Below are 27,604 nucleotides of genomic sequence, written 5' to 3'. Positions count from 1 at the left end.
CCAAATGCAATCTTCAATTGTTAGATTTTATTTCTTTGTTCATTACAAATAGAAGCTTAAGGGAGAACTAGGCTTCTGATTCACAGCTTCAACATAAGGAACACAAATTTTAAAAAGCCAAACAGCCCTCTAAATATTCTCTGTTGGGCACAAAGGAGACATTTTAAAAACTCATATTGACAAGACAAGACCCACCCATTCTCTGCAGCATGTTCACACGGCACAGTTGGCTGTGGCCATGATATTTGCAAAGTGTTCCCATGGTTGTTGACTTTACTGAGCCTTTCAGAAGGGAAGGAGGCCACCAATGACGCAGCGGCCAAGGCTCAGGCTCAAGCGCGTGCAGGCGGCAGTGGTGCCACTGGGGCCATTGGAATGGAGCCCAGGTTTCCAGCTCACCCCTGTGCTCTCCTCCGTCTGCACTGTGAGGCCTACAGACGGGTTCTTCTCCTGGCTTGGGGACAGTCTCACATGCACTCTGGAGGAACTGCGAGAGGGGAAGGGGCCTTCCCAGAGGCCAGTGTGGTGGTGGCAGAAGAATTCAGCAACATATGCTCTAAGGAAAAGCAAAGGCTGGCGCCACAGCTCACTAGGCTAATCAGATCAGTGCAGCGTGCGGCCACAACACGCTGGCCATGGCGGCCACTTTGGGGGTGAACCAACGGAAAAAGGAAGACCTTTCTCTCTCTCTCTCTCTCTCTCACTGTCTAACTCTGCCTGTCAAAAAATAAAATAAAATTAAAATAAAATAAAATAAAATAAAATAGAAAAAGCATAATTCTGAGATTATGGTTGAGACTCCATTCTCAATGGGGACTTTTCCTCCTAGGCCAAACTTGGAATTTTGAGACTATATTTTACCACGCAAAGTAGTTTTACAAAAAAAAAAAAAAAAGGAAAGAAAAAAGGTTGTTAAGCAATGGTTCATTCAAGAAATGAACTTCTAGTGTTTGCCTGGAAGAGACAGAGTGTGTGTAAACATGTGTTCATGGTGGGAGCTAAATTAGGAGTGCTGGCTTCCCCCAATTACAGATTCTTTGGAGTTCCAAACTCCTCATCTGAAATGCAAATGTCTTTTCACAGAAATAAAACAAGATAATGTAACAATCCTTTGGAGTCAATCCCGTGGGTGCTGGGCTTGGCTCCACACAGCACATGCAGAGCTTGGTGCTGGGGGTCGTAGGAGAGGAGCAGTGTGAACAGAGATCTGTAGGAAGACCAGGAGCACAGAAAAGGAGATGTCCAGGAAGTGGAGCACCTTGACCCACCCACTTGGCCGTTCTCGAGTGTGGGGCAGTGGAAGGCTCTGGCTTCACTGCCGTTGGAATCCCCAGATTGGATGCCGCAGGAGACTCTGGATCTGCTAGACGTCTGTCAGTGAGGGCTTGAGGCTGCAGCTACGCAGCTGCAACGTGTTATGTATTAATAAATGCTCGTTTAACAAACTGTTTTGGCGCAAAGGAATGAGGCTAGGGAAATATACAGATCACAAATCAGAAGAGCTTAGAAAGCAATCTCTCTATTTCTTAAACTCATTATGCTTAAAATTCTCAGCAAAGGGGGACTTACTATCTATGGAAAAAGTTTGTCCCATTTGGGGCAGCTCTAAATGTTAAAAACTCTTTTGCATAGGACCTTATCTATTTCTGTATATTTGCAAGATTTCCCTGTCACCCTGCCATGGTGCGCCATCGGAATAAGTCAAATTCCTCTTCATAACCAATCTTTAAATATTTTATAAGAGTTTCATGACCCCTGCCCTCCAAATATTGCCTCATTTGGCACTAACAAGAGCTATAAAATGTCTCCTACTGTTTGATCCAATAATTCCGTTTTGTTAAATGTGCCACAAAGGAATAATTCAAAAGAGAGGAGGAGCAATTTGTACAAATACGTTTAGAGCCTCATTTTGTATATCAGGGAAGTTGAAAGTATGTAACTTCCCTAAAACTGAGAGCTGATTAAGGAAAGATGGAGAACTACTTGACTAATGCTTTCACTGAAGACAACATGTACAAAAATCTATTATGTGTGGCAATACGTATGGGCAAGGCTCCATGAGGAGAACACAAAACTGTACTTTCAAATGGGCTACAACTACATAAAAGAGTTTCGGGATTTGTACATCAACAAAGAATCTTATGTGAACTTGGAGCCTTTCCAGATCTCCTCTGCAAAGCATGCTTCCCTCAGACTCTCTCGGTACCAGGAATGACATCGGATCCAGGAGATGGCCCACACTTCCTTGTCTTTCTGCCCTGGGTATCTTCTACTGGTAAATATCCTCCAATGGGAAAAGAGGAACTGGTGCAGGCTGAGTGCAGGAAGGCAGCAGAGCCAAGCGGCTGACTCCCAAGCCGCCCTGTCCCCCCTGCCAGGGTTCGCATCTCACCTGTGCTCCCGGGCTGTCTGCTCCCCTTGGAGTCTTCACCAGGACTGACAAGACCTCTTGGGACCTGGTCAGACCGCAGTTATAAAACAGCAGTGACACAATCAACAAGGACCGTGACTTCCTGAAGTTTACTTCTAAATTATACATGAGGGTGTTGGGGATGGGTCTTCTATAAGAGACAAAATACATACATACATACATACATACATGACCTTATATAGCTAAATTCTACGATGAAAATAAATCAAATTGTTGGGAGGGACAATGAGTAAGACCACATATTAGGTGTTCAAGGAAGACCTCTGGTCTGGACACTTTAGTTAAGGCTGAGAGTCAGCCACCAGAATTACGAAGAAACGGCACCAGATAAAGGGGAGGCAATAAGCAATAAGCATGGCATATGTAAAGAAGTGAGAAAAGGCTCACTGGCCGCTGGAGCTTTGTCACTGGCCTCTGGAGTGTCATCACTGATGGGTGGAGCTTTGTCATTAGTGGGTGGAGCGTCATCCCTGGCCACTGGAGCGTCACTGGCAGGCTTTGCCACTGGAGCCACACCTGTGCCAAGAGAGATGAGGCTGAAAAGACAGGCAGAAACCAGGAGTTAATGAGATCTAAACTTTTTAAATTTTAAAAATTTGATGCCAGGAATGATTTATCAGACAGTAAGAATCCGGTAGACCAGCACAGAAACGAATGCATTAGCACAGGCAAGATGTGGGCAGTTTGGACTTTGGTAATCACCAGTTAAAGGCAAACTGCCGAGCTAGGTGCTTCTTGTGGTCTCCCATGGGGTGCAGGGCCCAGGTACTTGGGCCATCCTCCACTACACTCCCTGGCCACAGCAGAGAGCTGGCCTGGAAGAGGGGCAACCGGGACAGAATCCGGCACCCCGACCGGGACTAGAACCCGGTGTGCCGGCGCCGCAAGGCGGAGGATTAGCCTAGTGAGCCGCGGCACTGGCCACAAACTGTATATTTTCACAGGAATACTACCAAATAAAACCAAAACTAATGGAGAATTAAACCAAAACAGAATTGATATAGTTCACAGATTTCTCAGCCTAAAATAAGTAAGGTTTGGTCCCCAGTTTCATTGGAAGGTACAAAGAACAAGAACATGTTCTGGGGATGGCGCTGTGGTACAGTGGGTTAACACCCTCGGCTGAAGCCCCGGCATCCCATATGGGCACCAGTTCGAGTCCCGGCTGCTCCTCTTCTGATCCAGCTCTCTGCTATTGCCTGGGAAAGCAGTAGAAGATGGCCCAAGTCCTTGGGGTCCTGCACCTGCGTGGGAGACCCGGAAGAAGCTCCTGGCTTCGGATAGGTGCAGCTCCGGCTGTTGAAGCCAACTGGGGAGTGAACCATCGGATGGAAGACCTCTCTCTGCCTCTCCTCTCTCTCTGAAACTCTGGCTTTCAAATAAATAAATAAATCTTTAAAAAATAAAATAAATCTTAAAAAAAAAAAGAACATGTTCTGTCAAGTCTGTCACTGAAATCCCCTTTGTGATCCTCCACGGAGCTGCTCAACTTCAGGCACAGAACTGGAGCAGAGTCCTAGTCCTAGTCACCGTCCCCTCCAGGTGGATAAACAGTGAGCAGCCTAAAGTCCCAACCCTATCTAGAGCAGCTGCTACAGCTCTTGGTGCACGGAAACCAGGCAATAAACATTACAGACCCAGCTGTTTCCTCCGCCTTCTCCCGTGTTACAACAATGCTACTTCTCCATAAGAGCCATACTGGAAATTTCTTGGAAAGTATTCCACCTATAAATTCCTCCACTGTAAGTCTAGCAGCAGGAGTGGAGTGTATTTTCTTCTCTAACCCAGGGGTACATATCTATCACTCTTAGAAATAAATCCTTTCAGGCCGGCGCCGCAGCTCACTAGGCTAATCCTCCACCTGCAGCGCTGGCACCCCGGGTTCTAGTCCCATATGGGCACCGGTTTGAGTCCCGACTGCTCCATTCCCAATTCAGCTCTCTGCTATGGCCTGGGAAAGCAGTAGAAGATGGCCCAAGTCCTTGGGCCCCTGCACCCGAGTGGGAGACCTGGCTCATGGCTTTGGATCGATGCAGCCCCGGCCAATCGGGGAGTGAACCAGCAGATGGATAGACTTCTCTCTGCCTCTCCATCTCTCTGTGTGTAACTCTGACTTTCAAGTGAATAAATAAATCTTTAAAAAAATAAAGATTTATTTGGCTGATGCTGCGGCTCACTAGGCTAATCCTCTGCCTGCGGTTCCAGCACCCCGGGTTCTAGTCCCATTGGGGGCGCCAGATTTTGTCCCGGTTGCTCTTCTTTCAGTCCAGCTCTCTGCTGTGGCCCAGGAGTGCAGTGGAGGATGGCCCAAGTGCTTGGGCCCTGCACCCGCATGGGAGACCAGAAGGAAGCACCTGGCTCCTGGCTTCAGATCGGTGCAGTGCACCGGCTGCGGCGGCATTGGGGGGTGAACCAATGGAAAAGGAAGACCTTTCTCTCTGTCTCTCACTGTTTAACTCTGCCTGTCAAAAAAAATAAATAAAATAAAGATTTATTTTAAAAATTTGAATTCAAGATTGGGAAGATGCTCTTTAAAAATTGTTTATTCATTATTTGCATTTTATTTGAGAGACATACACACAGAACTCTCATCACTGGTTCACTCCCCAAAGGTCCACAACAGCCAGGGCCAAGCCAGGCTAAAGCCAGATGCCAGGAACTCAAATCCAGGTCTCCCCTGCAGGTGGCAGGGACCCAGGTACTTGAGCCATTACCTGTTGCCTCTCAGAGTGTGCATTGTTAGTGGGAAGCTGGATCAGGAGTGGAAGAACTGGCACTTGATCTCTGGCACTCCAATATGGGATGCATGTGTCCCAAATGAAGTCTTAAGCACTGCACCCAACGTTAATGCGTTTTAGCATGATGGCTCAGTGGCAGAAAAGGTGATATAGTATTCAAAGCTCTTCTTTTATGAACTTTGACAGCTTAGATGAAGCCCTACAACTACGTGATTGAGAGTGAAGGTTCTGGAATCAGACAGCCAGGGTTCAAGTCCTGGCCTTTTCAATTACTGTGTAGCCTGGAACAAATTATTTCACTTCAGGAAGCCGGAATTTCATCCGTTAACACAGAAGTTGGAGAAGATCGCAAGAATCTGAAATTCATGAAATATGGTGACAAATGTCTGTGAATGCAACTGGGTCCTGTCACAGCCTCTAATTTCTCCATGATAACCTCACCCCTTCATATCCTTCCACCAGAAGCACACACATCAACACAGACTCTATTGTGTACACACACACACACAATCTTTTAGGTAAAAGCCTGCATTCTTTGAGAAAGTGGCATTTAACCACTGTAAGCATATGTGTCACTTACTTAAAATAAATCTTTGTAATTTAGCACAGATTTAAAACTCTTGAAAAGAGCAGACAACTGCATCCCAGACCCTGTATCCAAACTCCCTCACTCCACCAGCTCAGAAACTCTCAGCAGCTCTCTGTCTTTCCACAGAAAGAAAAATGACTCACTTCTTTTTCCAGGAGCTCATGGAGCCCCATAAGCAGCTTAATTTACATGTCTCTACCTAGTTACCGAAGCTTGAACTCAGCGGCCAAGTGTTCCCCAATTTGCTTGAGAATGAGGAATTAGAAGACCTGGTAAGAGAAGGTTCATACTCCCTCAACAGCCAGAATGGGGGAGCTGGATCTGAGAGAGTGAATGAAGTTTATACAAGATCTTCCCAAAGAGGTTCTTAACTGCTGACCCTGTAACCGGCTACTGGGCAGTATTTACAGTGTGGACGCCAGGGGGTAGCACCATCTCGTTCTAGCTCCCGCGCACCAGTTACAAGGAAACGGTAGTGACTCCAGGATGCCATAACCTGTTGTTGTACAGAGCCCCATCTCCCTGGCACTATCTCTGCTAGGAAGATGGGTTGGGTTTTGCTGCCCTAGATAGCTTTTGAAGCCATGGAACAGAAGGGCTCTTCTCGCCGCTAAGAAAGATGAACATTTTCTTTCCTTTTCCAGACCCAGCAGAACAGAGCGGAGAAAGTGCGGGAAGAGTCCGTCCCCCAGGACGACCTGGCCACGCCTCTGGCTGGTCCAACAACTCCGCGGCGCTTCCAGCCTCCAGCCCTGTAGGAACCCGCCTCTTTTTCTTTTCTTCTAATGCGAAGGCAGAGACAGGGACAGAAAGACACCTTCCGTGGGCCGATTCACTGCCCAAATGCCTGCAATAGCTGGGGCTGGTCCAGGCTGAAGCTGGGAGCCCAGAACTCAATCTGGGCCTCTCACGTGGGTGGCAGTGACCCAAGTACTTGAGCCACCATGTGCTGCCTCCCAAGGGTGCACATTAGCAGGAAGCTGGACTCAGGCAGATCCGGGACTGGAATCCAGGCAATGCAGGCACCCCAGGAGACACAGGGTTCTAACCGCAGCCCCCAAGACAGGGCGGCCACGCCCCTCTCTCCGCCATCCCCTCGCCAGCGCTCTCCTTTGGAAGGGAACAGCAGGGCTTTCCAGTGCGGGCTCAGGGTCGAGGCGGGGCATCTCCCCGCTGTGCCTACCTCTCCCCCGGCCCTGCTGGCTCCCGGAGCTTTCATTTCTTGAGGACGCCCACGGTTTGGTGGTGGGTGGGAGACTTTGGCTTTCTTAGCTAGTCTGCCCTGCCGTCTAGCGCGTCAGATACTCATTCCCATCGCCCTGAGCCCCGCTGAGACCCTATTGTCCCCTGCAAGAAAGAAGGGTCTGGCGGACAATCCTGGGGGTCCAGCTGGGCAGCTGGTGCCTTCTGCAGTCAAAGAGGAGGAGCTGGGGGTGCGAGAGGGAGGGGCCCGCGAGCAGAGAGCTCACAAAAAGTTTCCCAAAGCCCGCACGGGAGGATCCTGATCCCAGGCCCTGCAGGCCTCAGTGCGATATCCCCCCGCCCCCCAACTCCAGGCCTCCGCCGCTCCCCAATTCCCCCACGCCCCCGCCTTCCCCAGCCAGCACAGAGGAGCCCATTGTCGTAGCCTGGAGGCCGTAGCTCGAGGCCGGAGAAGATGGGAAGCGAAGGAGGAGGGCGGACAAGTCCCTGGGGAGCTGGGGAATCCCCGAGTGTCTCGGCCCTCCGCAGGACCCACAGCGGGCTGGGGCCTGGGGGTCTCTTCCCAACGTCTGGACCCGCCAAACTCTGGCCGCCGAGGAGAGAAGGGGGTCCCCAGTGAGTCAGAGGCAGGAAGCTTCCGGCCGTGGAACGACCCCAGCCCTCAGCAGGAGATCCAGGGAACTTGGCGCGTGCCCCAGTCTGCGGAGCGTCCCAGGCGGAGGCTACACCGATCCCGCTGGGAGCGAGGCGATGGCGGGAAAAGAGGGGCATCCTCGGCGGGTGAGGGTCCGGGCGGCCCACCGGAGGGCGGGGCGGAGAAGGAAGGAAGGTTTCGGGTGAGCCGGGCGGATTGGCTGCGGACGTCGGGGGAGCCGCGCCGCGGCTTAGCCAGCCAGAGGGAGTCCCGACAAGGGGTCGCGCGCGGCGGCGGGGGCGGGCGCTGAAGGGCGGGACGGGGCGGGGCAGGGCGGCCGTCTGGGCCCTCCCTGGCGGGGCCCCGCGGCCTGGGCGCCCGAGCGGGCCGCGCCGCCACCGCGGCCGGAGCTGTCCCCCAGCCAGAGCCGGCGAGACGCGAGCGGCGGGAGGGAGGCGGTGGCGCCCGGCCCCGCCCGCCCGCGCGAGCGTCGGACGCGGCCCGGTGCCGAGCCATGGTGAGTCCCGCGTCGCAGCCTCTGGGTCCCCCTCGGCCTTCGCGCAGCCCGCTCCGGGCCCCCGGGCCCCCAGCCGGGTGCCTCCTGCACTGTGGAGCGCCCCCGGGACTCCCCTCCCTCCCATCCCCCCCCTCCCTGCTTTCTTTCGCTGTGTCGGTCCTGCCCCGCAGTCTGGCTCTGTCCCCCGCGAGCGCGGCCCTCGGCCTTTCTTTTTTCCTCCTCTCCTCTGCCCCTGCCCCTGCCCCGTCCCCTACCCTGGGTCTCCCCCTCGAGCTGCATGCCTCCTCGCCCTGCGCTGCCCTGACCTGAGCCTTCCTCTGCTGGCTCTTCCCTCCCCCTCTCGCTCTCAACTCATTACCCGCGGGAGACCCCTGCGGGGTGGGGGTGGGGGATTCTGAAGCGGCCTTGGAGGGGCCCGGCCTCGGGTCATGAGAACTGACCTGCCTGGAACCACCATTTTCCATCCCAGTCCCCAACCCGGTGAGGCAGGCCCACCCATCCGGCCCTGGGGGACTGGTCACAGCTGTGGCTGGGCCGGGGCCAGGGGCATGGCCAAAAAGGGAAATTCCCGCAGAGAGAAAGGGGTTGCCTCGGCGTGATGGACGTATGGGGGTAAAGGGGGTCCCTGGTGCCAGGGGGAGGGGCGTGGCGCTGCCCCGGCAGGCTGGAGACCAGGGGGAGGGGGAGACAGTGCCCCGGAGCGCCCGCCGCTGGGGACAGAAACGGCGCCTGGGAGCTCCCTGCAGGAGGTAGGGGCCCCTGGTTGCGGCGGCGCAGGGCGCTGGAAGCCCACCCCGGCAGGAGTGAGCGCCGTCCTGGGAACTTTCACTCCAGAAGTACTCTCTGAAGAACCGCTGCAAGAGTGGGCACTGGCAGGGAGTGCGCCCGCTGCAAGGGGGGCCGCGGCCGAGGGGGCGCTCGCTGCAGACAGCGAAGGCGGGGGAGCGGCGCTGCCGAGGGGCGCTCCCTCCTGGGAGTGGAGGAGGGGCGGGCGCACCACCCAGACCGCTGCTCTGCCGAAGGAAAGGCACCCCCTGCGCAAAAGCTGGAGCACGGAGAAAGAGGAACTGGGCCAGGGAGAGCTGACTCAGTCTCTCTGGTCTCCTCTTTGGTGTCGGCCGGCTGGAAGCCCGCTCTCCGTGCTCCCTCCCGCCGCCTCCCGCCCCAGACCCCTCCTCCCCTCCTGCCGCTGCCGCTTCCTGTGGCTGAGACTCTCGCTCAGCCATGAGCTCACCGCCCCTAATGGGTTGCAGCTGCCTGGCTGCTCGGGCTCCAGCTCCCCTCCTCCCGGCCTTGGAGCGCACGGCCCTCTCGGCCTCACCCCCACCCGTCTCCACCGCCCCTCACCCACGCGCGCAGCGCCGGGAGGTCCCGGGAACACTGGGGGTCTGTCTGCTCGCCCACACACCTTGGGGCCCGCTTGTGCGCGGCCGCGCTGTGCGCCAGCTGCTGGAGTGGCCGGTCTCGCTGTTGAGTGTCAGGGCCAGCGGGCCGCTCTGGCTGCAGGGACTCACAAGAAAAATGCAGCTTTGTCCTGGGGCAGAGGAAGGGCGTGGGGGCTCGGGCCGGGTAGAGACCCCGGTAAACACCGCACTGAGCATCCCCTTGGCGCGTTTTACTGCAAAGAAATCTGGTGAGAGGCACTTCAAAGGCCCTCTTGAAAGAAAAAAAAGCTTGCGAAAGAATAGCCCGAGGGGAGGTAGTTTGGGGTGTGGGCTGGAGAAAGATGTCCCGTTGATTGACTTAGGGAGGCAGGTCTGGATGGAGCAGGCCGAGTCTGAGACAGTGGCTCCAGGTCAAGGTTGGCAGGAAGAGAGGTTCCACTGCAGTTTTGGCTGGATGCATATGCCGAAGGCCTCCCTCTGGCTTCCCGGCCTGTTGCTTTTGTAACTTTCCCCTCTTTCAACTGCCCCCACCCAGTTCTTTGTAACCTAATCCACATGCTCCGGGAATGGGTGATTATTTTAGAGCCACTGCAGAAGAGGGGTGCTGGAAAGACCAGACAGTCTCCAACAGGGTTCTGTGCTCCTGCTTCCCTCCCAGCCACAGTCCCTACGATATAACGGTGTCACCTCCACTTTAGATGGGGGTCTCAGGTCTTCTGTGATGGCTGTCTGGACCCGTCCATCCACCCTCCAGAGTTGCCAGCCATTAACTCCTGATGACCCAGGAGCCTGTCTCTTCTTTAAAAAAAAAAAAAAAAAGTATTTATTTCAAATAAAAGAGTTACAGAGAGGCAGATGCAGAGAAAAAAGAAGTCTTCCATCCGCTGGTTTTCTCCCCATATGGCCACAACGGCGAGAGTTGAACCAATCTGAAGCCAGAAGCCAGGAACTTCTGGGTCTCCCACGCAGGTGCAGGGGCCCAAGGACTTGGGCCATCTTCCACTGCTTTCACAAGGCCAATGTAGAGAGCTGGATTGAAAGTGGAGGAGATGGGACTTGAACCAGTGCTCATGTGGGATGCCAGCACTGCAGGCGCTGGCTTTACCCACTATGCCACAGCGCTGACCCCTGCCTGTCTCTTCTCCCCCATCGAGGGCCTGTGCAGTCACCCTGATTCACAGGCACTAGGAACAGTCCTGAGCAGAGGTACTCACCACAGATTCTCCCCGGCTCTCCAAAGGCAAGGTCCCAGAGCTCCCGTGTGCAGAGCGCTGGGCACTCTGCCAATGGGCCCAGCACCCTGGGCTTATTCAGCCAGCATTCCCTGAGTGTATACATTGCACTGTGAGGCCCTGGGGGCAAAACCGCCAGCAGATCGGTGCTGGTGCCATGCTGGGGCTGATCCCTAGGAGACAGTAGCCTGGTTTTGTCTCTCCCAGGAGCCTGAGCCAGTGGAAGACTGTGTGCAGAGCACTCTTGCTGCCTTGTACCCACCCTTCGAGGCAACAGCGCCCACACTGTTGGGCCAGGTGTTCCAGGTTGTGGAGAGGACTTACCGGGAGGATGCGCTGAGGTATACACTGGACTTCCTGGTTCCAGCCAAGCACCTGCTTGCCAAGGTCCAGCAGGAAGCCTGTGTGAGTGGCTGTGCATCCCTGTTCTTTCTCCCCTAGGGCCCACTTGCCTCACTTCAGAAACTGTCCAGGCTAATTCCTCCCCTCTGCCCCCAACCCAGTGGAGAAGCAGCATCCCCTAGTCCTGTCCCCAAAGAGGTACTGGAGCCTCATTTGCTGACCTCCCACAAACTGATCCTCAGAGGCGTGACCACTCATAGTCACACACACACAAACACACACACACACACACTCATTCACTCCTCCTCCAGATGTGGACCTGCAGGACACGTTGACTCCCAAAGACCCTGACCCTCAGACCCAGTTCCAGGTATTTCTCTACTCATAGGAATTTCTCAGGATCCTGCCTCCCCGAGACATGGCTCAGCAGAGACCTCTCACTTCTCCAGACAGAATGACCTGCCGGGAGTCTTTGATTTCCCCCAGACAATGGCACCTGCTGATGGTGTCTTTGCAGTGATTTGGTTTTTACCCTCCTGCACACGGAGTTAGCTTCCTGCCAGCAGAAGACTGAGCAGTCCCCATCTCTTCTCTGTCACATGAACACCCCAGGAGGTCTCCTCCTGTTCCCCTGGGGTTGGAACCCATCCTGACTGCCCGCCTCCTGCTGGTTTCCTCAGCAGAGGCCTGAGTGCAGCCTCCCACCTCTCTCTCCAGGCCCAGTACAGTGGATTCCTCTTCTTCCATGAGGGCTGGCCCCTCTGCCTGCACGAGCAGGTGGTGGTGCAGCTAGCAGCCCTACCCTGGCAGCTACTGCGCCCGGGAGATTTCTACCTGCAAGTGGTACCCTCAGCAGCCCAGGCGCCCCGTCTGGCACTCAAGTGTCTGGCCCCAGGGGGTGGGCGGGTGCAGGAGCTGCCCGTGCCTAATGAGGCCTGTGCCTACCTGTTCACACCTGAGTGGCTCCAAGGCATCAACAAGGACCGGCCCACAGGTCGCCTCAGTACCTGCCTGCTGTCTGCGCCCTCTGGGATTCAGCGGCTGCCCTGGGCTGAGCTCATATGCCCACGGTTTGTACACAAAGGAGGCCTCATGGTTGGACATCGGCCGAGCACGCTGCCCCCAGAACTGCCTTCTGGACCTCCAGGGCTTCCCAGCCCTCCCCTGCCTGAGGAGGCACTGGGCACGCGGAGTCCCGGGGATGGGCACAACGCCCCTGCTGAAGGGCCCGAGGGCGAGTACGTGGAGCTGGTGGAGGTGACGCTGCCCGTGCGCGGGAGTCCCCCCGATGCCGAGGGCTCCTCGGGCCTCTCCAGGACCAGGACAGTCCCCACCCGCAAGGGCGCAGGGGGGAAAGGCCGGCACCGCAGACATCGGGCGTGGATGCACCAGAAGGGCTTGGGACTAAGGGACCAGGCTGGGGCACGCCCACCCGGTGAGGGGAGCAGCACCCGAGCCTCCCCAGGGTCTCCCCCTGGACCCGAGTCTCTCCCAGAAGCAGCGGTTGTAGAAGCGTTGGAGCCCCCCGCTGAGGCCCTGGGGGAAGCCTCTGAATCTTGCCCCCCGATGCCAGGGGAGTCTGGGGGAGGAGTCGGCCAGGGGGCTGAAGGACCACCTGGCACCCCTCGGAGAACAGGCAAAGGCAACAGGAGAAAGAAGCGAGCTGCAGGCAGAGGTGTTCTTAGCCGAGGGGGGGACAGTGCCCCACTGAGCCCTGGAGATAAGGAAGAGGGCAGCCCCCAGGACGCCCTGGCCCGTGTGCCTGCAGCAAATGAGCAGGAGCCTGCAGAACACAGCTTGGGAAAGGACGAGCCCGAAGGCTCTGGCAAGTCTGAATCTGAGCCAAAAGAGGAGCTCACGCCTGCGGATGAAAAGGAGCCTCGGCCCCCAGAGGCCTGTGGGCCTACGGAAGCGGAAGCCCGAGAGAGCGAGCAGGAGGGGCTGGGCCCGGTGTGTTTGGCAGGTGAGACGGCGCAGAGCCCCAGGCTGCAAGGGCCAGGGCAGGTCAGGCTCGGAGGGGTAGGGTGAGGGGCACAGCAGCTAGAGCCGTCCTCACCTGGGGCTCATAGCTCTGCTGTGTCTGTGCAGGACCCGCAGGCCCAGAAGAGCTCCTGTCTGACCCTCTGCCACCGCCCCTAGAGACTGTGCAGGAAGTCAAAGGGGACAGCAGCCCAGAAGAGGCTCCTCTGCTCTCTGTCTCTGATGACCCTGACATAGCCTGGGACTTGATGGCATCTGGCTTCCTCATCCTGACTGGTCAGTGGGCATCAGTGTGGGGAGGGCTGGGGGCTGGGCCTAGAGAAGGAGCTAAGGGGGGGCTCGGGAGGGAGGCGGGGTGGAAGGGAGGTAGCCGAGAACTGCTCCCAGCCAGGACAGCCTGGCCATTTTGTGTCCTCAGGAGGGGTGGACCAGAGTGGGCGAGCTCTACTGACCATTACCCCACCGTGCCCTCCTGCGGAGCCCCCACCCTCCCGAGACACGCTGGGCACTGCTCTTCATTACCTGCACTCACTGCTCAGGTAACCGCAGCCCAGTGCTGCACCCTGGACGTTAACCTCCTGAGTCGCGAGGACCTGACCTCCTTCTCGGGGCACCAGCCTTCTGACCCCCAAGACACCACCTTCAGCCTTTGGAGTGTCGAGCCTCTGGCTTCTGGCCTTGCTGACCCTTCACCTCCAGGATACCTTCACTGGTCCTAGAATCAGTACTATTGACTTTCGGTATCCTGTGAATGCCACCTAGATGAGCAGGACATTGGTTCACTCACTTAAATACAACATGTATTAGGCTCCAAGTACCTGTTAGGTACCATGCTACAGGCTGGCATTGAGTTCACACTTTTCCAGGGCATAGGATTCATGACTTTCCCAACCTTGATTCCTTGACCCAGTAGCCATGTGAATCTAGACTCCTAATTGTTAAGTCACTGCCTGTTGGACACACACACCTGGATTTGGCCCTATGCCTGTGGCTCCTAAAATGTATCAGGAACTAACTTCTCACCAGGATTGTTGACACTAAAACCAGACCCTGTGCCTGTGGCCTGCTCTTTCTGCTACCCCTGGCATACACACACGCGCACACACTCGCTCGTACACACACACTTTGAGCCTCCTTGGCTCTTCCTGCTTCCACAGGCCTGATCTACAGAGACTGGGGCTGTCTGTCCTGCTGGACCTTCGCAAAGCACCCTCACTGCCTCCGGCACTTACTCCTGTCCTGAGTCAGCTTCAGGTAACCATGCTTTGAGACAGGCAGTCCCTCGTGGCCATTCCAGGCCACCCAGTCGCTCACAGCTGAAGGCGGTTTCCCTCGTCTGCCCCCAGGACTCAGGAGACCCTCCCCTCATCCAGCGGCTGCTGATTCTCACTCCTGATGAAGCTCCCACTGAACTTGGTGGACTTCAGGTTTGAACCCCTGACTCCCACCTAGTCCCCCAACTCTGTACTGGACAAAGAAACTGGGGCTGGGGCCCTGTACTGAACTCTGGATACCTGGAACCCAGGCAGAAATCTGCCTTCACATGTCTACAGGGTGCGGAGTTGCTGTCAGAGAATGATCTGAAAAGGGTGGCCAGGCCAGAAGAGCTGCAGTGGGACTTAGGAGGTCACAGGGACCCCTCTCCCAGCCACTGGGTGGAGATTCATCAGGTAAGTTCCCCTCCCTGACACAGGGCACTGGGAGCCAGGAATGACACAGCTGAGGACATTCTAGGAGAGAGAGAAGAGACGTGATCATGGAGTTGGGAAAAAGTGTTTTCTGTTTCACTCAACAAATATTTGTGGCTCACAAGCCTTGAGCAAAATAGTGAGTTCTGTGGGCTCTTTGCAAGATGGGAGGAATAGGGCAAATAAATTCTCAACATGACGTTACGTAGCCCATGATTTACTTGATGGGAAACACATCGTAAAACAAGTAGAGTGGAAGACCGTGTCACTGGTTTTTGGAAAGCCCTGAGAGGCAGGAAGGCTGGTTCTTGTTCCATATGACAAGTTCCTTTAGCTCACTCCCGGAAATGCACTAACACCCAGACTTGGGATCCTCATCTGCAAAGTGCAGCGATCGTGCTAAGACCTGAAAAGGTCCTTCTAGCGCTTCTATTCCAGGAGCCCTTGAATCTAAGTGCTGCGGGCTCAAAAAGAGAGGAACAAGCCTAGTCTGAACAGAGCCTAGGCGGGTGTCAGTAGCATGGTCTCTGAGTTACCCATCAAAGGGGAAGCGTCCCTGCACGAGCAGGAAGGAGGCTGTGAGGTGAGGACCCAGCAAAGACAGAAAGGGACTCACATTCTTTAGGCTACACAATGTTCCAGGCCCGTGCTAGGTGCTCAGCTGACATCATCTCTTTAAAACACATACACACAAAAAATCCTGTCTTAGCCCGACCTCACGGTTGAGGCAGCTGAGGGTTCTCTGGTTTCTGGATCTGCCAAAGTCATACAACTCAGAAGCAACAGAGTCAGGAACTGAACCCAGCGTTGCCTCCAGAGATGTCTGCAGGGGGCCGGCCCTCCTCCACCCCTGGGGCTCAGGGTCTTTATCCTAATGATTCCTGCCTGTGGCTTTCAGGAAGTGGCAAGACTGTGCCGCCTGTGCAGAGGCGTGCTGGCCTCTATACGGCAGGCCATTGAGGAGCTGGAAGGAGCTGCAGAGCCCGAGGGAGAGGTACAACATGAGATGGGACAACGGGGGATGCCACAGGGATGGGGACATCCTGCGGGAGCCCACCTGTCAACTGCCTGCTGCCTTTCCCCCAGGAGGCAGTGGGGATGCCTGAGCCCCTGCAGAAGGTGCTGGCGGATCCACGGCTGACGGCGCTGCAGAGGGATGGTGGGGCCATCCTGATGAGGCTGCGCTCTACCCACAGCTGCAAGTACGAGGCATGGGTGTGCGGCGGCGGGTGGAAGTGAGAGGTGGAGACAGAGGCGCGCTGCCAACAGACCTGAGCTGCCAGAACATTCTTGCTGCAAATGCATCTGGGCAGGATGCCACGCTTTGACCCTCCACGACACCTCTGTGTGCTAATTACCAATACAAACAAGAATTGGAAGATTTAGAAATGTTGCATGTCTTGGCTGAGATCAGTCAGGACATGGAAGAGCTAGGGTTCGAATCCAGGCCCTCTGAGTTTGGCCCACACGCTGATCCGTCTATGACACGTCTCCTCTCATGCTTGCATCCCTTGGAGGGGATGTGAGGACAGAATTAGATCTCAGCTAGGGTGATGGCTCATTCTGCTGCTCCCTCCGCAGGCTGGAGGGCCCGGGCCCAGCCATGCTCTATCAGGAGGTGGACGAGGCCATTCACCAGCTCGTGCGCCTGTCCAACCTGCACGTGCAGCAGCAGGAGCAGCGGCAGCGCCTGCACCGACTGCAGCAGGTGAGCTGGGCCCCCGCGTCCTCCTCACTCAGCCTAGGAGCCTGGCCTCCTGCATGCCTTTTCCCACTGACACTCAGAGGTGATGCTGTTCTCGCCTGCCCCTCCCTCTCTCCTCACCTGCCTCGGAGTTGGTTGTGGAAAATGTGGATTTACCAAGAGAGTGGGAATATCTCAGTACCAGGAAAGACAGGTGCCCCAGGGGGTTCTGGAAAGACTGACTGACTGGAGTACCTACTTCCTTAGCTTAAGAATAATCAAGGTCTGTTGACACCGGTTCTAACTCCACTACCACACATGCACTACCACACATGTGTCCTCAACTCCTTAGGCACTGTCACCGCCACCCCAGAGGTCCCACCTCCTTCCACCTTAGCGGAAGGGGCATTGTGAGCCTCTCAGAGGAACCAGGGGCCTCTGCAGGGAAGGTTCGGGGATAAGCTGGCCACACTACAGTGGATGGGGCATCTTTGAAATCTCATTGTGCCTCCTCAGTCCCAAGCATGGAGCAGTCACCTCATGGGCCTGCAGTGGGCATTGGGGAAAGGTCATCTCAAGGGCGTTGCTCAAGGAGGGTCAGGGCTTTCTCCTTCCTGGGGCTTCTTTCTGCACATTGGGTCTCGCAGTATCCAGGGAGTTGCACCTACGTGTTGCTTGCTCATCAGCTGCTCCTTCTCTCCCACCCCTGCGCCATTTACAAACACGATGTGGAGTTGGCAGTGCAGGGCTTGAGTTCGAGCTCTGCCAGGTGTTCAGACGTTGGGCCAGTTGTGAAGCTCCTCTGAGTTCCCAGGCCTCCTCCGCGGAATCTGCGTGGGAATGAACTCACAGTGGGTTAGGGTGATGAAATGAATTAGGCAAAGGATTATCTAAGTGGTGGTGCTACTGCACTGGCTGTCAGGAACATTCTCAGGCTGTCAAACCCCAGCTGCCAACCTTTCTTCTTCTTCCTTTTTTTTTTTTTTTTTTTTTTTTTTTTGACAGGCAGAGTGGACAGTGAGAGAGAGAGACAGAGAGAAAGGTCTTCCTTTGCCGTTGGTTCACCCTCCAATGGCCGCCGCGGCCGGCGCGCTGCGGCCAGCGCACTGCGCTGATCCGATGGCAGGAGCCAGGTACTTATCCTGGTCTCCCATGGGGTGCAGGGCCCAAGGACTTGGGCCATCCTCCACTGCACTCCCGGGCCACAGCAGAGAGCTGGCCTGGAAGAGGGGCAACCGGGACAGAATCTGGCGCCCCGACCGGGACTAGAACCTGGTGTGCCGGTGCCGCAAAGCGTAGGATTAGCCTGTTGAGCCACGGCGCCGGCCCCTGCCAACCTTTCTTCAAAGGGAAGAACTACCGTCCCTTTTTGGTCAAACATCTCAGAACCAGCATGAGAGCTCCTGTAGCCCCATGGAAGCAACTAGAGCTGGAAACACACACAGCCACCTTCCAGCTCGTCTCCCAGGCCTGGTGCCTAGGACCCCGCCCACTGGGCACTCATTACCTAACGACCCTCATCCTGCCATTGGCTCACAGTCTTACCTACTTCACCCTCCAGACATAGCCCTGGAGCTCTGACCTGCCTCCCTCAATGCTTCCTTCCAGCTCAGCTTCTCTGGTGCTTTGCTAAAGAGTTCTTGCCCAGCCTCTCACTTGACCCTTGTCATTTCCAGCTATCAGTGCCACATTATAGAAGAGATGAAATGGTTCACCCCTTGTTCTATGGATTGGGGTGTTGGGGAGCTGGAGTTAGCTTTTTATTTATTTATTTTGAAGATTTATTTATTTGAAAGGCAGAGTGACAGAGAGAGAGAGAGCTTTTATTTGCTGGTCCACTCCCCAGATGGCTGCAATGGTCAGGGCTGGGCCAGACCGAAGCCAGGAGCCCAGAATTCCACCCGTGTCTCCCACATAGGAGGCGGGAACACGAGCACTTGGGCCATCTTCTGCTGCTTTCCCAGGCGCATTAGTGGGGAGCTGGCTTGGAAGTAGAGCACAGGACTTGAGCCAGTGCTCATATGGGATGACGGTGTCACAGGCAGTGGCTTTACCTGCTGTGCCACAGCGCCAGCCCCCTTCCCACCATCTACCTCCTCCCTCACAGCCCCCTGCTCTCCCACGCCTTCTTCCTCAGGTGTTACAGTGGCTCTCAGGCCCTGGGGAGGAGCAGCTGGCCATCTTCGCTGTGCCTGGGGACTCCCTGATCGCCCTGCAGGAGACTGAGCTGCGATTCCGGGCTTTCAGCAGTGAGGTTCAGGTGAGGAGGGGGTGTGGGGCAGGTGAACAGAGACATGTGGAATGGCAGAGGGAGGCGTGCTGCGAGTGAGGACCAGGGCTGAGCACAGCTTCCCTTCTCCAGGAGCGCCTGGCCCAGGCACGGGAGGCCCTGGCCGTGGAGGAGGACGCCGCTTCCCAGAAGGTTCTGGATGTCTTTGAGCAGCGGCTGGAGCAGGTGGAGAGTGGTCTCCATCGGGCCCTGAGGCTGCAGCGCTTCTTCCAGCAGGTGTGTGCAGAGCCGCCTCCTCCTGGACCCTTTCCCTCTCTTTTGCCTGGAGAGGCTGACCAGGCTGCTGCTAAGAGCAGGGACTCAGGAGCCCAGGTCCTTGGCTTTGGCTCAGCTCTGCCACCTACCTGCAGAATGACCTGGGACAAGCTACTCAGCCTGAGCGTGCCTCCATAGGGTTGCCATGAGGGTTGCATAAGACAACATGGGAAAGCACTTAGAAGCCAGCCCGCCACTTATGAACTCTGGATTCCTCTTAGCTGTTTTATCTAGGTTCCTGTGTCACCAGATCAGCTCTGGGTGACATGGTCAGGTTAGGCAGCAATGTGGGGATGATGAGAGAGGACGGAGAGTGATGGGCATTGGGAAGCCATCAGCCAGAAAAAAGAGCTGTCGGGGCAACGTTTGGAAGCAGCCCAGGTCCTCACCCTTTCTCTCCCCTCTGCAATCCCTCTGGCTTTGTAGGCACACGAGTGGGTGGACGAGGGCTCGGCAAGGCTGGCAGGAGCGGGCTCAGGTCGAGAGGCCGTGCTGGCAGCCCTGGCCTTGCGACGGGCCCCAGAGCCCAGCGCTGGCACCTTCCAGGAGATGCGGGCCCTGGCCCTGGACCTGGGCAGCCCAGCAGCGCTGCGAGAATGGGGCCGCTGCCGGGCTCGCTGCCAGGAGCTGGAGCGGAGGATTCAGCAACAGCTGGGAGAAGAGGCGAGTCCTCGCAGCCACCGGCGACGGCGGGCGGACAGTGCCAGCAGCGGGGGCGCCCATCGGGGGCCCCACAGCCCCTCGCCCAGCCTCAGCTCTCTGCTGCTCCCTGGGAGCCCTGGGCCACGGGCAGCCCCATCCCACTGCTCCCTGGCCCCGTGTGGGGAGGACTGTGCAGAGGAGGGCCCTGAGCTGGCCCCAGACGCCGAGGGCAGGCCCCCGAGGGCCGTGCTGATCCGAGGCCTGGAGGTCACCAGCACCGAGGTGGTAGACAGGACGTGCTCTCCGCGGGAACATGTGCTCCTGGGCCGGGCCGGGGGCCCAGACGGGCCCTGGGGAGGAGGCACCCCTCGGATGGAACGCAAGAGAAGCATCAGGTAAGAACTCATCCCAGTGCTGCCCAAGGGGCACAGCTAGCTGTCTGGCCAGAATGACGGGCGTGGAGGCTGTGGCTCCCTCCCGTGCCCCGGCAACACGTCCTCTGCCACTCCTGTTGTACCCGCAGTGCCCAGCAGCGCCTGGTGTCCGAGCTGATTGCCTGTGAGCAGGAGTACGTGGCCGTGCTGAGTGAGCCAGTGCCAGCTCCCGGGCCTGAGCTGACCCCTGAGCTGCGGGGCACCTGGGCTGCCGCGCTCAGTGTCCGGGAGAGGCTCCGCAGCTTCCACCGCACCCACTTTCTGAGGGAGCTTCAGGGCTGTGCTGCCCATCCCCTGCGCATCGGAGCCTGCTTCCTTCGTCATGTGGGTGACCCTCTAAAACACCTGCAGGTCCTCCCCTCCGCGCGCTCCTGCCCCACTGCACCCATGGGTGGCCCACCATTCTCCAGCTCCCCACCCCCCACCTGTCCTGCTCCCCTCAGCCTCAGTGTGCTTCCTTCCCCTGCAGCTGAGTGCTCCCAGGAGCCTCTGCTGCCTCTGGGCTGCAGGGAGGGTGGGGGGGGGCAGAGGGAGAGGCTGGCCTGCGAGGGGCCGCACCAGGACGCCTGACCTCTTCCTGACCCTGCAGGGGGACCAGTTCAGCCTGTACGCCCAGTACGTGAAGCACCGGCACAAACTGGAGAGTGGCCTGGCTCTGCTCAGCCCCCCGACCAAGGTAACCTTTGTCCAGCCCTCATGACAAGAGAGGTCGGGGAGACCTAACCCACAGACCCCAAAGCCCCTCTGGGAGAAAAGCTCTCCTGGATGTCCCGAGGATCACACCACCTACCAACACAGTCCCACAAGCGCTGAGGGTGGGGTGGGCGTGGGACCAGCCGCCAGGTGCCACCAGCACTTTCTGGTCCAGTCTGGCTGAGGGACCCTGGGCTACAGCCTTGATTTCTCTGGGCCGCTTTTTGCAAATGAGGACGACATTCCCTGTATCTAAGTCACAGGGAGCGCTGGGCACCCAGAGACCCCATCACGGCCGTGACCGCCACAGTGAAAACCGAGACAATATAAAGGATTCCTGTCTGCATCCCCCCTTTAGGATTGGAGGACGGCGGCTTCTCGTACAGGCCCTCTGCCTGCTTGCTTCCCCGGGAGTGGGGCAGTGGCTTTTGGCCTAAGCTTCAGGAGTATCTGGCCTTTATCTGCACCCAAAAGGCTGGTGTCCCTCCCACCTTCCCCCCAGAGCTGGGCCCCCACAGGCTTCAGCCTCTCCCCTCATGCCTTTCTGTCTCCCCCCAACTAGGGCTCCATGGAGGGAGGCCCTGCCCTGCCCCGGGCCCTGCAGCAGCCCCTGGAGCAGCTGGCTCGGTACGGGCGGCTCCTGGAAGAGCTCCTGAGGGAAGCTGGGCCTGAGCTGAGTTCTGAGCGCCAGGCCCTTGGGGCTGCCGTGCAGCTGCTCCGGGAGCAAGAGGTCCGCGGCAGAGACCTGCTGGCCGTGGAGGCAGTACGAGGCTGTGAGGTGAGGCCATGCCACGGCCCCAGTCACCACTCAGACCGCCTAGAGCCCTGTGGGCTGCTGACGAGAGAGCCAGACCCCAGGACACAGGGCTGCAGACTCTGAGCTCTCATCACCGCGTCAGTGAACTTGACTGAGCCTCATCTGTGTCCTGCCCAACCTCCCATGTTCCTGCCTCTGCCTGTGCTCTCCTCCCCTTTCCCTAATTCTTTTCTTTAAGATTTATTTATTTATTTGAAAGAGTCACAGAGAGGCAGAGGTAGAGAGAGAGGGCTTCCATTTGCTGGTTCACTCCCCAGATGGCCGCAACGGCTGGAGCTGTGCTGATCCAAAGCCAGGAGCCTCCTCCAGGTCCCCTGCATGGGTGCAGGGGCCCAAGGACTTGGGTCATTTTTCACTGCTTTCCCAGGCACATTAGCAGGGAGCTGGATTGGAAGTGGTGCAGCCAGAACTCGAACCAGCTCCAATATGGGATGCTGGCACTGCAGGCAGAGGCTTAACAGCACTGGCCCCCCCTTCCCTAATTCTTACCTTTCCCTATAAACTTTGCTTCCTCCTGCATCTGGATACCTTTTTCTTCCTCCCCAGTTTTTTAGAACAGTCTAGAATCTCAGCTCCTAGAGGAATAGGCCTGTTCTACCCCCTCCCCTTCAGTTCTTTGCTGATTCTCTTCCTGGGTCCCCAGCACACCCAGGAGGCTGCAAACCTTGCCATGCAATGAATGCCCCTTTCTGTCTGCAGAAGCCGGGCTTTGTGCATGGTAGCCAGCGCCCGCATTCTGGGCTGAAGGCGTCCCTAATTGCCAGCCTCTGTCTGAGAACCAGTACTTTTGGCCCCTTGGCCTATGAATCCATTCTGACCCACCCCCCCACCCCCCGTAAAATACGCACCAAGGGCCCAGGGCCAATGACCTTTCTGCTTCCTCTCCCCAGATAGACCTGAAGGAGCAGGGCCAGCTCTTGCATCGGGATCCCTTCACTGTCATCTGTGGCCGAAAGAAGTGCCTGCGCCACGTCTTCCTCTTTGAGCATCTCCTCCTGTTCAGCAAACTCAAAGGCCCTGAGGGCGGCTCCGAGACCTTCGTTTACAAACAAGCCTTTAAGGTACTTGCCCTGCTGGAGCTGGGGCGGGCAGGGCCACCGGGGGATGGTAGTCACACTGTTCTTGAGAACTCAGAACGTTCCTGGAAATTGAACCCTAACCCAGGTTCAGCATCTGCATCTTCTAGAATCAGCTTTAGGCTGGGACCAGCCACCTGGTAGGGTGCTGGAGACCCTGTGAGGGGCTTGCCTCCTGGGGCTTTCCTCTTGGCTCACATAGGAGATACTCTCCCTCCCCCACCCCCACCCCCGACCGAGTGCAGAAGGCCCTTTGCACTGTGGAGTTAGCAGTCCCTGAGTACAGGGAAGGACACCATAGGCAGGTACTTCTGCAAAGTCATAAAAAATGGAATGAAAAGATACATTTATTTGGGTGCAAAATATTTTGAAAGCCATGCACAGGGCAGAGAGAGGGGTGTCTCAAAAGTCTTGGACAATGCATATCTTGAAAAATTTGTGCATTTCAACCAATTTGCACCAAAACAAACTTGTCTTTCTTTTTAAAGATTTATTTATTTGAAAGATAGAGTTACAGAGAGAGAGAATGAGTCTTCCACCCTCCGATTCACTCCCCTAATGGTCACGATAGCCAGGGCTGGGCCGGACTGAAGCCAGGAGCCTGGATTTCCATCCAGGTTCCCACGTGCATGTAGGGGCCGAGACTCACGGGCCATGTTCCACTGCTTTCTCAGGTGTATTAGCAGGCAGCTAGGATGAGATGCTCAACCCACTGCACCACACCACCAGCCCCTAAGCTTACCCTTTAATTTCATTTTTTTCCATGAATTGTTTGGAGTAGCCTCCTATATAGCCCAACTTGACCAAAGGGAAGAACCCAAGAGAGGCTGGCTTTAGAGAAGCGGCCTGGGTACCCAGATCAGTGCCCACAGCCACCTGCGGTCCTGGATCAGACAGTGTGGGATGACACCAGAGCCCAGGCTTTGTCCCCCTCCCACTGGTTCCAGCTCTTCAGTGGCAGTTTAAATAGAGGAAAGGCTTCCCATGGGAGTGACATGTACCTGGGCTTCAATTCTGCTTTGGTAAGTTCTGATGAGCCCTGAGGCCATGTGCTTCCTGTCTCTGGGCCTCATTTCCACTCTGGGCATGAAGGTCAGGAACGCTGAAGGGAGAACACTTGGCACACAGCAGGTGCTGGGCACTTCCTGAGCACTTGCTAGAAACCAGGCCCAGCGTAGGGCTTGCTCCCGTGGTACCACCTGGGCAGAAGTCTCCATCTCCACCCTTCCCCAGACTGCAGACATGGGGCTGACAGAAAACATCGGGGACAGCGGACTCTGCTTTGAACTGTGGTTTCGGCGGCGGCGTGCACGAGAGGCGTACACGCTGCAGGCATCCTCACCCGAGATCAAACTCAAGTGGACAAGTTCTATTGCCCAGCTGCTGTGGAGACAGGCAGCCCACAACAAGGGTACTGGGCAGGGCTGGGGTAGGAAGTGTTCTGTGGCATGTGGAGATGGCCTGGGGAGACAGGGTACAGCGTGAGAAAGAAGGACTTGTGAGAAGGTTCAGGGTCTGGCTTGAGAGATTGCAGAGATGAACATTAACCTTCGGGGTTTCCAAAAGGAAAAAGCAAGCAAATTTCAGGGAGGCAAGAGGAAATGTCTGGGCGGGAGGTGAGGAAGCACTCACTGGGCTGGATTAAGAACAGGTGCCGCTTACTTGCTCTGTGATGTGAACTAGTTTTTGTGTTGGTTGGTTTAGGTCTGTTTGTGTTTTTTTTTTTTTTTTTTTCTGAACCTCACTCCACTCATCTGAAACATCAAATAATGGTAGCCTCTTAGTGTCCTAGGGAGGATTAAATAAGGAAGCATTTTGTAGCTGTAAAGGTGTGAGAGGGTTTTTTTTTTTTTTTTTTTTTTTTTTTTGTAAAGAGAGATTTATTTTATTTATTTGAAAGACAGAATGAGATCTTCCATCCACTGGTTTACTCCTTGAATGGCCACAATCAGCAGGGCTGAGCCAGATGGAAGCCAGGAGCCAAGAACTCCACCTGGGTCTCCCACATGGGTGCAGGGAATCAAGCACTTGGACTGTCTTCCACTGCTTTCCCAAGCACATCAGCAGGGAGCAGGATGGGAAGCAGATAGGTCTCAAACCTGGCTTTCTGACATGGGACGCTGGCATCACAAGCAGAGGCTTAACCTGCTGTGTCACAGCACCAGCTCCCTGTTCTTGTCTAAGATGGAAGGACAGAGTGAGAGAATGAGATAGAGAGATCAACCTTTCATCTGCTAGTTTACTCCCCCAAAGGGCCACAACAGCCAGGGCTGAGCCAGGCCAAAGTGAGGAGCCAGGAGCTCCATCCAGGTCTCCCTCCTGGAGTACGCGGCCAACACCTGAAGCCTTCTCAGACGCATTGGCAGGAGGCTGGATCGGAGACAGGACGTGAACTGGCGCCACGGTATGGGATAGCAGCATTGCAAGCAGTGGCTTAACTCACCAGCCCTGAATATGCTCTTGATGTCCAAGACACAGGGAGGAAGTTGAGCACCGTGTTAGAAGTTAGAAGGTGTCGGGGAGGCCCAACGCACAGGGCGCAACACAAGGGAGAAAGTCAGAGACCACTGTCACCATCCCCGTCACGACAGTCAGCAGACAAAGCAGCCGGGGACACCGGAGGAATGAGAGGAAGGAATGGGAATTGGGACCAAACGGAAGAGTTGGGTGCTTGGGCTGGGGGGAGGGGGGAGGCAGAGGTTGGTCACAGGGTCTCTGTTCCCTAGAGCTCCGAGTGCAGCAGATGGTCTCCATGGGCATTGGGAACAAACCCTTCCTGGACATCAAAGCTCTGGGGGAGCGGACACTGAGCGCCCTGCTCACGGGAAGAGGTGAGGGCCAGGGTGCTGGGGGAGGCCCTCAAGAGTCAAGACCTTGACAATGAGGGTGCAGTGGGGAGGCCTGGTGGAAAGAAGGGTAAGGAGTGGACATCTCTTCCCCAGCATCTGTGGGACTGACTGGGAGGCCCTCTCTCTGAGACAGAGGGTCGTCCAGGGAGCCAGGAGGGCTTTCCCACACCAGCACCCTACCCCCCCCCAACTCCCCACTCTCTGCAGCCGCCCGCACCCGGGCCTCCGTGGCCGTGTCATCCTTTGAGCATGCCGGCCCCTCCCTCCCCGGCCTCTCGCCGGGAGCCTGCTCCCTGCCCGCCCGCGTCGAGGAGGAGGCCTGGGATCTGGACGTCAAGCAAATTTCCCTGGGTGAGGCCCCTCTCCAGGGGTAGCTCCCAACAGCTGGGTCATCATGTGATGTTCAGGCTGCTTGCTGCCGAGCGACTCCTTTTTCTAGCCAAGTAGCCCAGTTGCCATGACAACTAGGGACCAGTCCCCCACTGCTAAAAGAGCCTCCCATCTGGTTGCTAGGGCGATGCTTACAGCGGCCTGTTGCTAAGAAGCACTTCCTCTGTACCTTTCTCTCTAGCGCTCCTTGGGTTTCTATGGAAACTGCCTCAGCTTCCCGGTGTACCCTCCTGGCTCACCACGGCAACCCTTGTAGTTTCCTGTCGCTTCTTCCCTGGTTGCTCTTATGATGCTGCTGACAGTTTCCTGCCTCTTGGTAGGGGGGTTCTCTTGCAACCGGATTGCTATGGTGACTCACAGCTTCCTGTTGCTATGGAGCTTTTTCTTCCCTGATGGAGCAGCTTGGTGCTTAAGGTAATCTGGAGGCATCCTATACCCTGCTCTCACCCTAGCTTCCCCTCCAGCCCCAGAAACACTTGACTCTTCCGGAGATGTGTCCCCAGGACCAAGGAACAGCCCCGGCCTGCAACCCCCCCACCCCGGGAGCAGCACTCCCACCCTGGCCAGTGGCGGGATCTTAGGGCTATCCCGGCAGGTAGGTTCCTGCAATAAGGCTGGGAATGGCTGATCACTTTGGTCACTGTCTGGGTGGGCTTTTCTGAAGATTCAAGCAGGGGTGGAGGGTGCAGGGGACGAGGGGAAGGAACCAGCCATCTGCTCCCAGCCAAGGCTAGACTGGACTTAGTGTTCCATGTGCCTTTTTCCTGTCCCCCAGGCCTGGATGACAGGCATCAAGGCCAGAGGAGAAAAGAAATCTTCAGTAGGGAGCATGGTGCTGGAGCAGATGGAGAGAGGAGAATGCCCAAGACTTGGGCTTGGACTTGGGTTAGCAAAATTCAGCAACTGCAGGGGAAGAGGGAAGGCAGTGGAAGAGAACAGGTCCAAATCCACATTTTCTCTCCCTCAGAGTCACGCCCGAGCCCTGAGCGACCCCACCACGCCTCTGTGACTTGGGTGAGCCACCATTGAGCCCCCACCACCACCATATTCAACACTGCTTCCTCCTCCTCCTGCCCCCTCCCTAGCTGCTAGGGACTCAGCTGCTTCCCTCACCCAACACACCTCCCTCTTCTCTCCTGGCTTCTAGAGATGTCCAGAGCCTGCCTGCAGCCCCTGCTCTCGGCACACTGTGGGCCAGGAAGGCGGTGGGACCCGAGGGAGGGCTGGAAGAGCACACGGTTCCTTCCCTGTGCTTCGGGACAGAGAGGAGGCCTGTGGACCACTGCTTTCCCCTGCCACGCTGCCTCTAGCTCTCCCAGCTCAGTGCCTTCTCCCGCAGCAACCGGAGTGACCACACCTGCTTGCCTTCATACCCTGGAGCTGGGATGGTATCAGGACGCTACATACCCCCAGGACACTGCTCCCCGGCCGGCCTGTGTTCTCTTACCCATGGGAACTCACATCTGCCAATCACCTGGAGTTCCTGCTGACTCCATTCTGGGGAGTCACAGGACATGGAGCTATGCAAACCATTATAGGAGGGTGGGGTGGGACTGGCAGACTTTATATATGTAATTACTATTATTATGATACTGTTGTGACATTAAATGTATTTACTCACTTTGCCTCCAGGAGTCAGATCTGTCCTCCTGATGAAGGTGACAGGGCTAACATGGGCACTTCCTGTCCCCCAGCCGCTAACTGGAACACAAGACAAAAGGCCCCCTACCCCTCA

General features: G+C 56.4%; 1 protein-coding gene and 1 long non-coding RNA gene across 11 annotated transcripts; one reads left to right on the top strand and one right to left on the bottom strand.

The window, feature by feature from the left end:
* Window positions 1-5: 5 nt before the first annotated feature.
* LOC149123049 (uncharacterized) lies at window positions 6-8,651 on the bottom strand. 4 transcript variants are annotated; one of them, XR_016217985.1, is made up of 5 exons: window positions 8,553-8,651; window positions 5,443-5,525; window positions 2,819-2,967; window positions 2,393-2,561; window positions 6-1,405 (listed from the first exon to the last, which is right to left on the bottom strand). It is a non-coding gene; the product is annotated as an uncharacterized LOC149123049 (long non-coding RNA). The 4 variants fall into 4 exon arrangements; XR_016217986.1 differs by having other exon boundaries at window positions 6-1,207; XR_016217987.1 differs by having other exon boundaries at window positions 2,819-2,947.
* ARHGEF40 (Rho guanine nucleotide exchange factor 40) lies at window positions 7,603-27,489 on the top strand. 7 transcript variants are annotated; one of them, XM_051822603.3, is made up of 24 exons: window positions 7,603-7,741; window positions 10,937-11,134; window positions 11,789-13,034; window positions 13,160-13,327; window positions 13,470-13,590; window positions 14,209-14,305; window positions 14,398-14,478; window positions 14,605-14,721; window positions 15,638-15,733; window positions 15,826-15,941; window positions 16,321-16,447; window positions 18,561-18,683; window positions 18,786-18,929; window positions 19,395-20,005; window positions 20,134-20,368; window positions 20,634-20,720; window positions 21,300-21,515; window positions 22,445-22,615; window positions 23,864-24,041; window positions 25,357-25,461; window positions 25,687-25,830; window positions 26,322-26,464; window positions 26,837-26,883; window positions 27,017-27,489. In XM_051822603.3, the coding sequence occupies exons 1-23, from the start codon at window positions 7,712-7,714 to the stop codon at window positions 26,876-26,878; spliced, it is 4,596 nt and encodes a 1,531-aa protein (XP_051678563.3). In that variant the 5' UTR covers window positions 7,603-7,711; the 3' UTR covers window positions 26,879-26,883; window positions 27,017-27,489. The 7 variants fall into 7 exon arrangements, with proteins under 7 accessions (XP_051678563.3, XP_069910035.2, XP_051678569.3 ...); XM_070053931.2 differs by having other exon boundaries at window positions 7,605-7,741; window positions 26,334-26,464; window positions 27,209-27,489; XM_051822605.3 differs by having other exon boundaries at window positions 7,605-7,741; window positions 26,334-26,464.
* The last annotated feature ends 115 nt before the right edge of the window (window positions 27,490-27,604 follow it).

The sequence above is a fragment of the Oryctolagus cuniculus genome, chromosome 12 (genome assembly GCF_051225735.1).
Source record: "Oryctolagus cuniculus isolate XC-2025 breed Fujian yellow rabbit chromosome 12, ASM5122573v1, whole genome shotgun sequence".
Lineage (NCBI taxonomy): Eukaryota > Metazoa > Chordata > Mammalia > Lagomorpha > Leporidae > Oryctolagus > Oryctolagus cuniculus.
Note: the sequence above shows the minus strand (reverse complement) of the source record. Positions and strands in the feature narration are given on the sequence as shown.

Bases quoted from the DNA above. Each gene is read 5' to 3' on its own strand.
- ARHGEF40 (XM_051822603.3), top strand. From the start codon at position 7,712: ATGGCGGGAAAAGAGGGGCATCCTCGGCGG. The intron at 25,831-26,321 runs GTGAGGCCCCTC...CTCTCACCCTAG, and splicing joins CGTCAAGCAAATTTCCCTGG to CTTCCCCTCCAGCCCCAGAA. The intron at 26,465-26,836 runs GTAGGTTCCTGC...TCTCTCCCTCAG, and splicing joins TCTTAGGGCTATCCCGGCAG to AGTCACGCCCGAGCCCTGAG.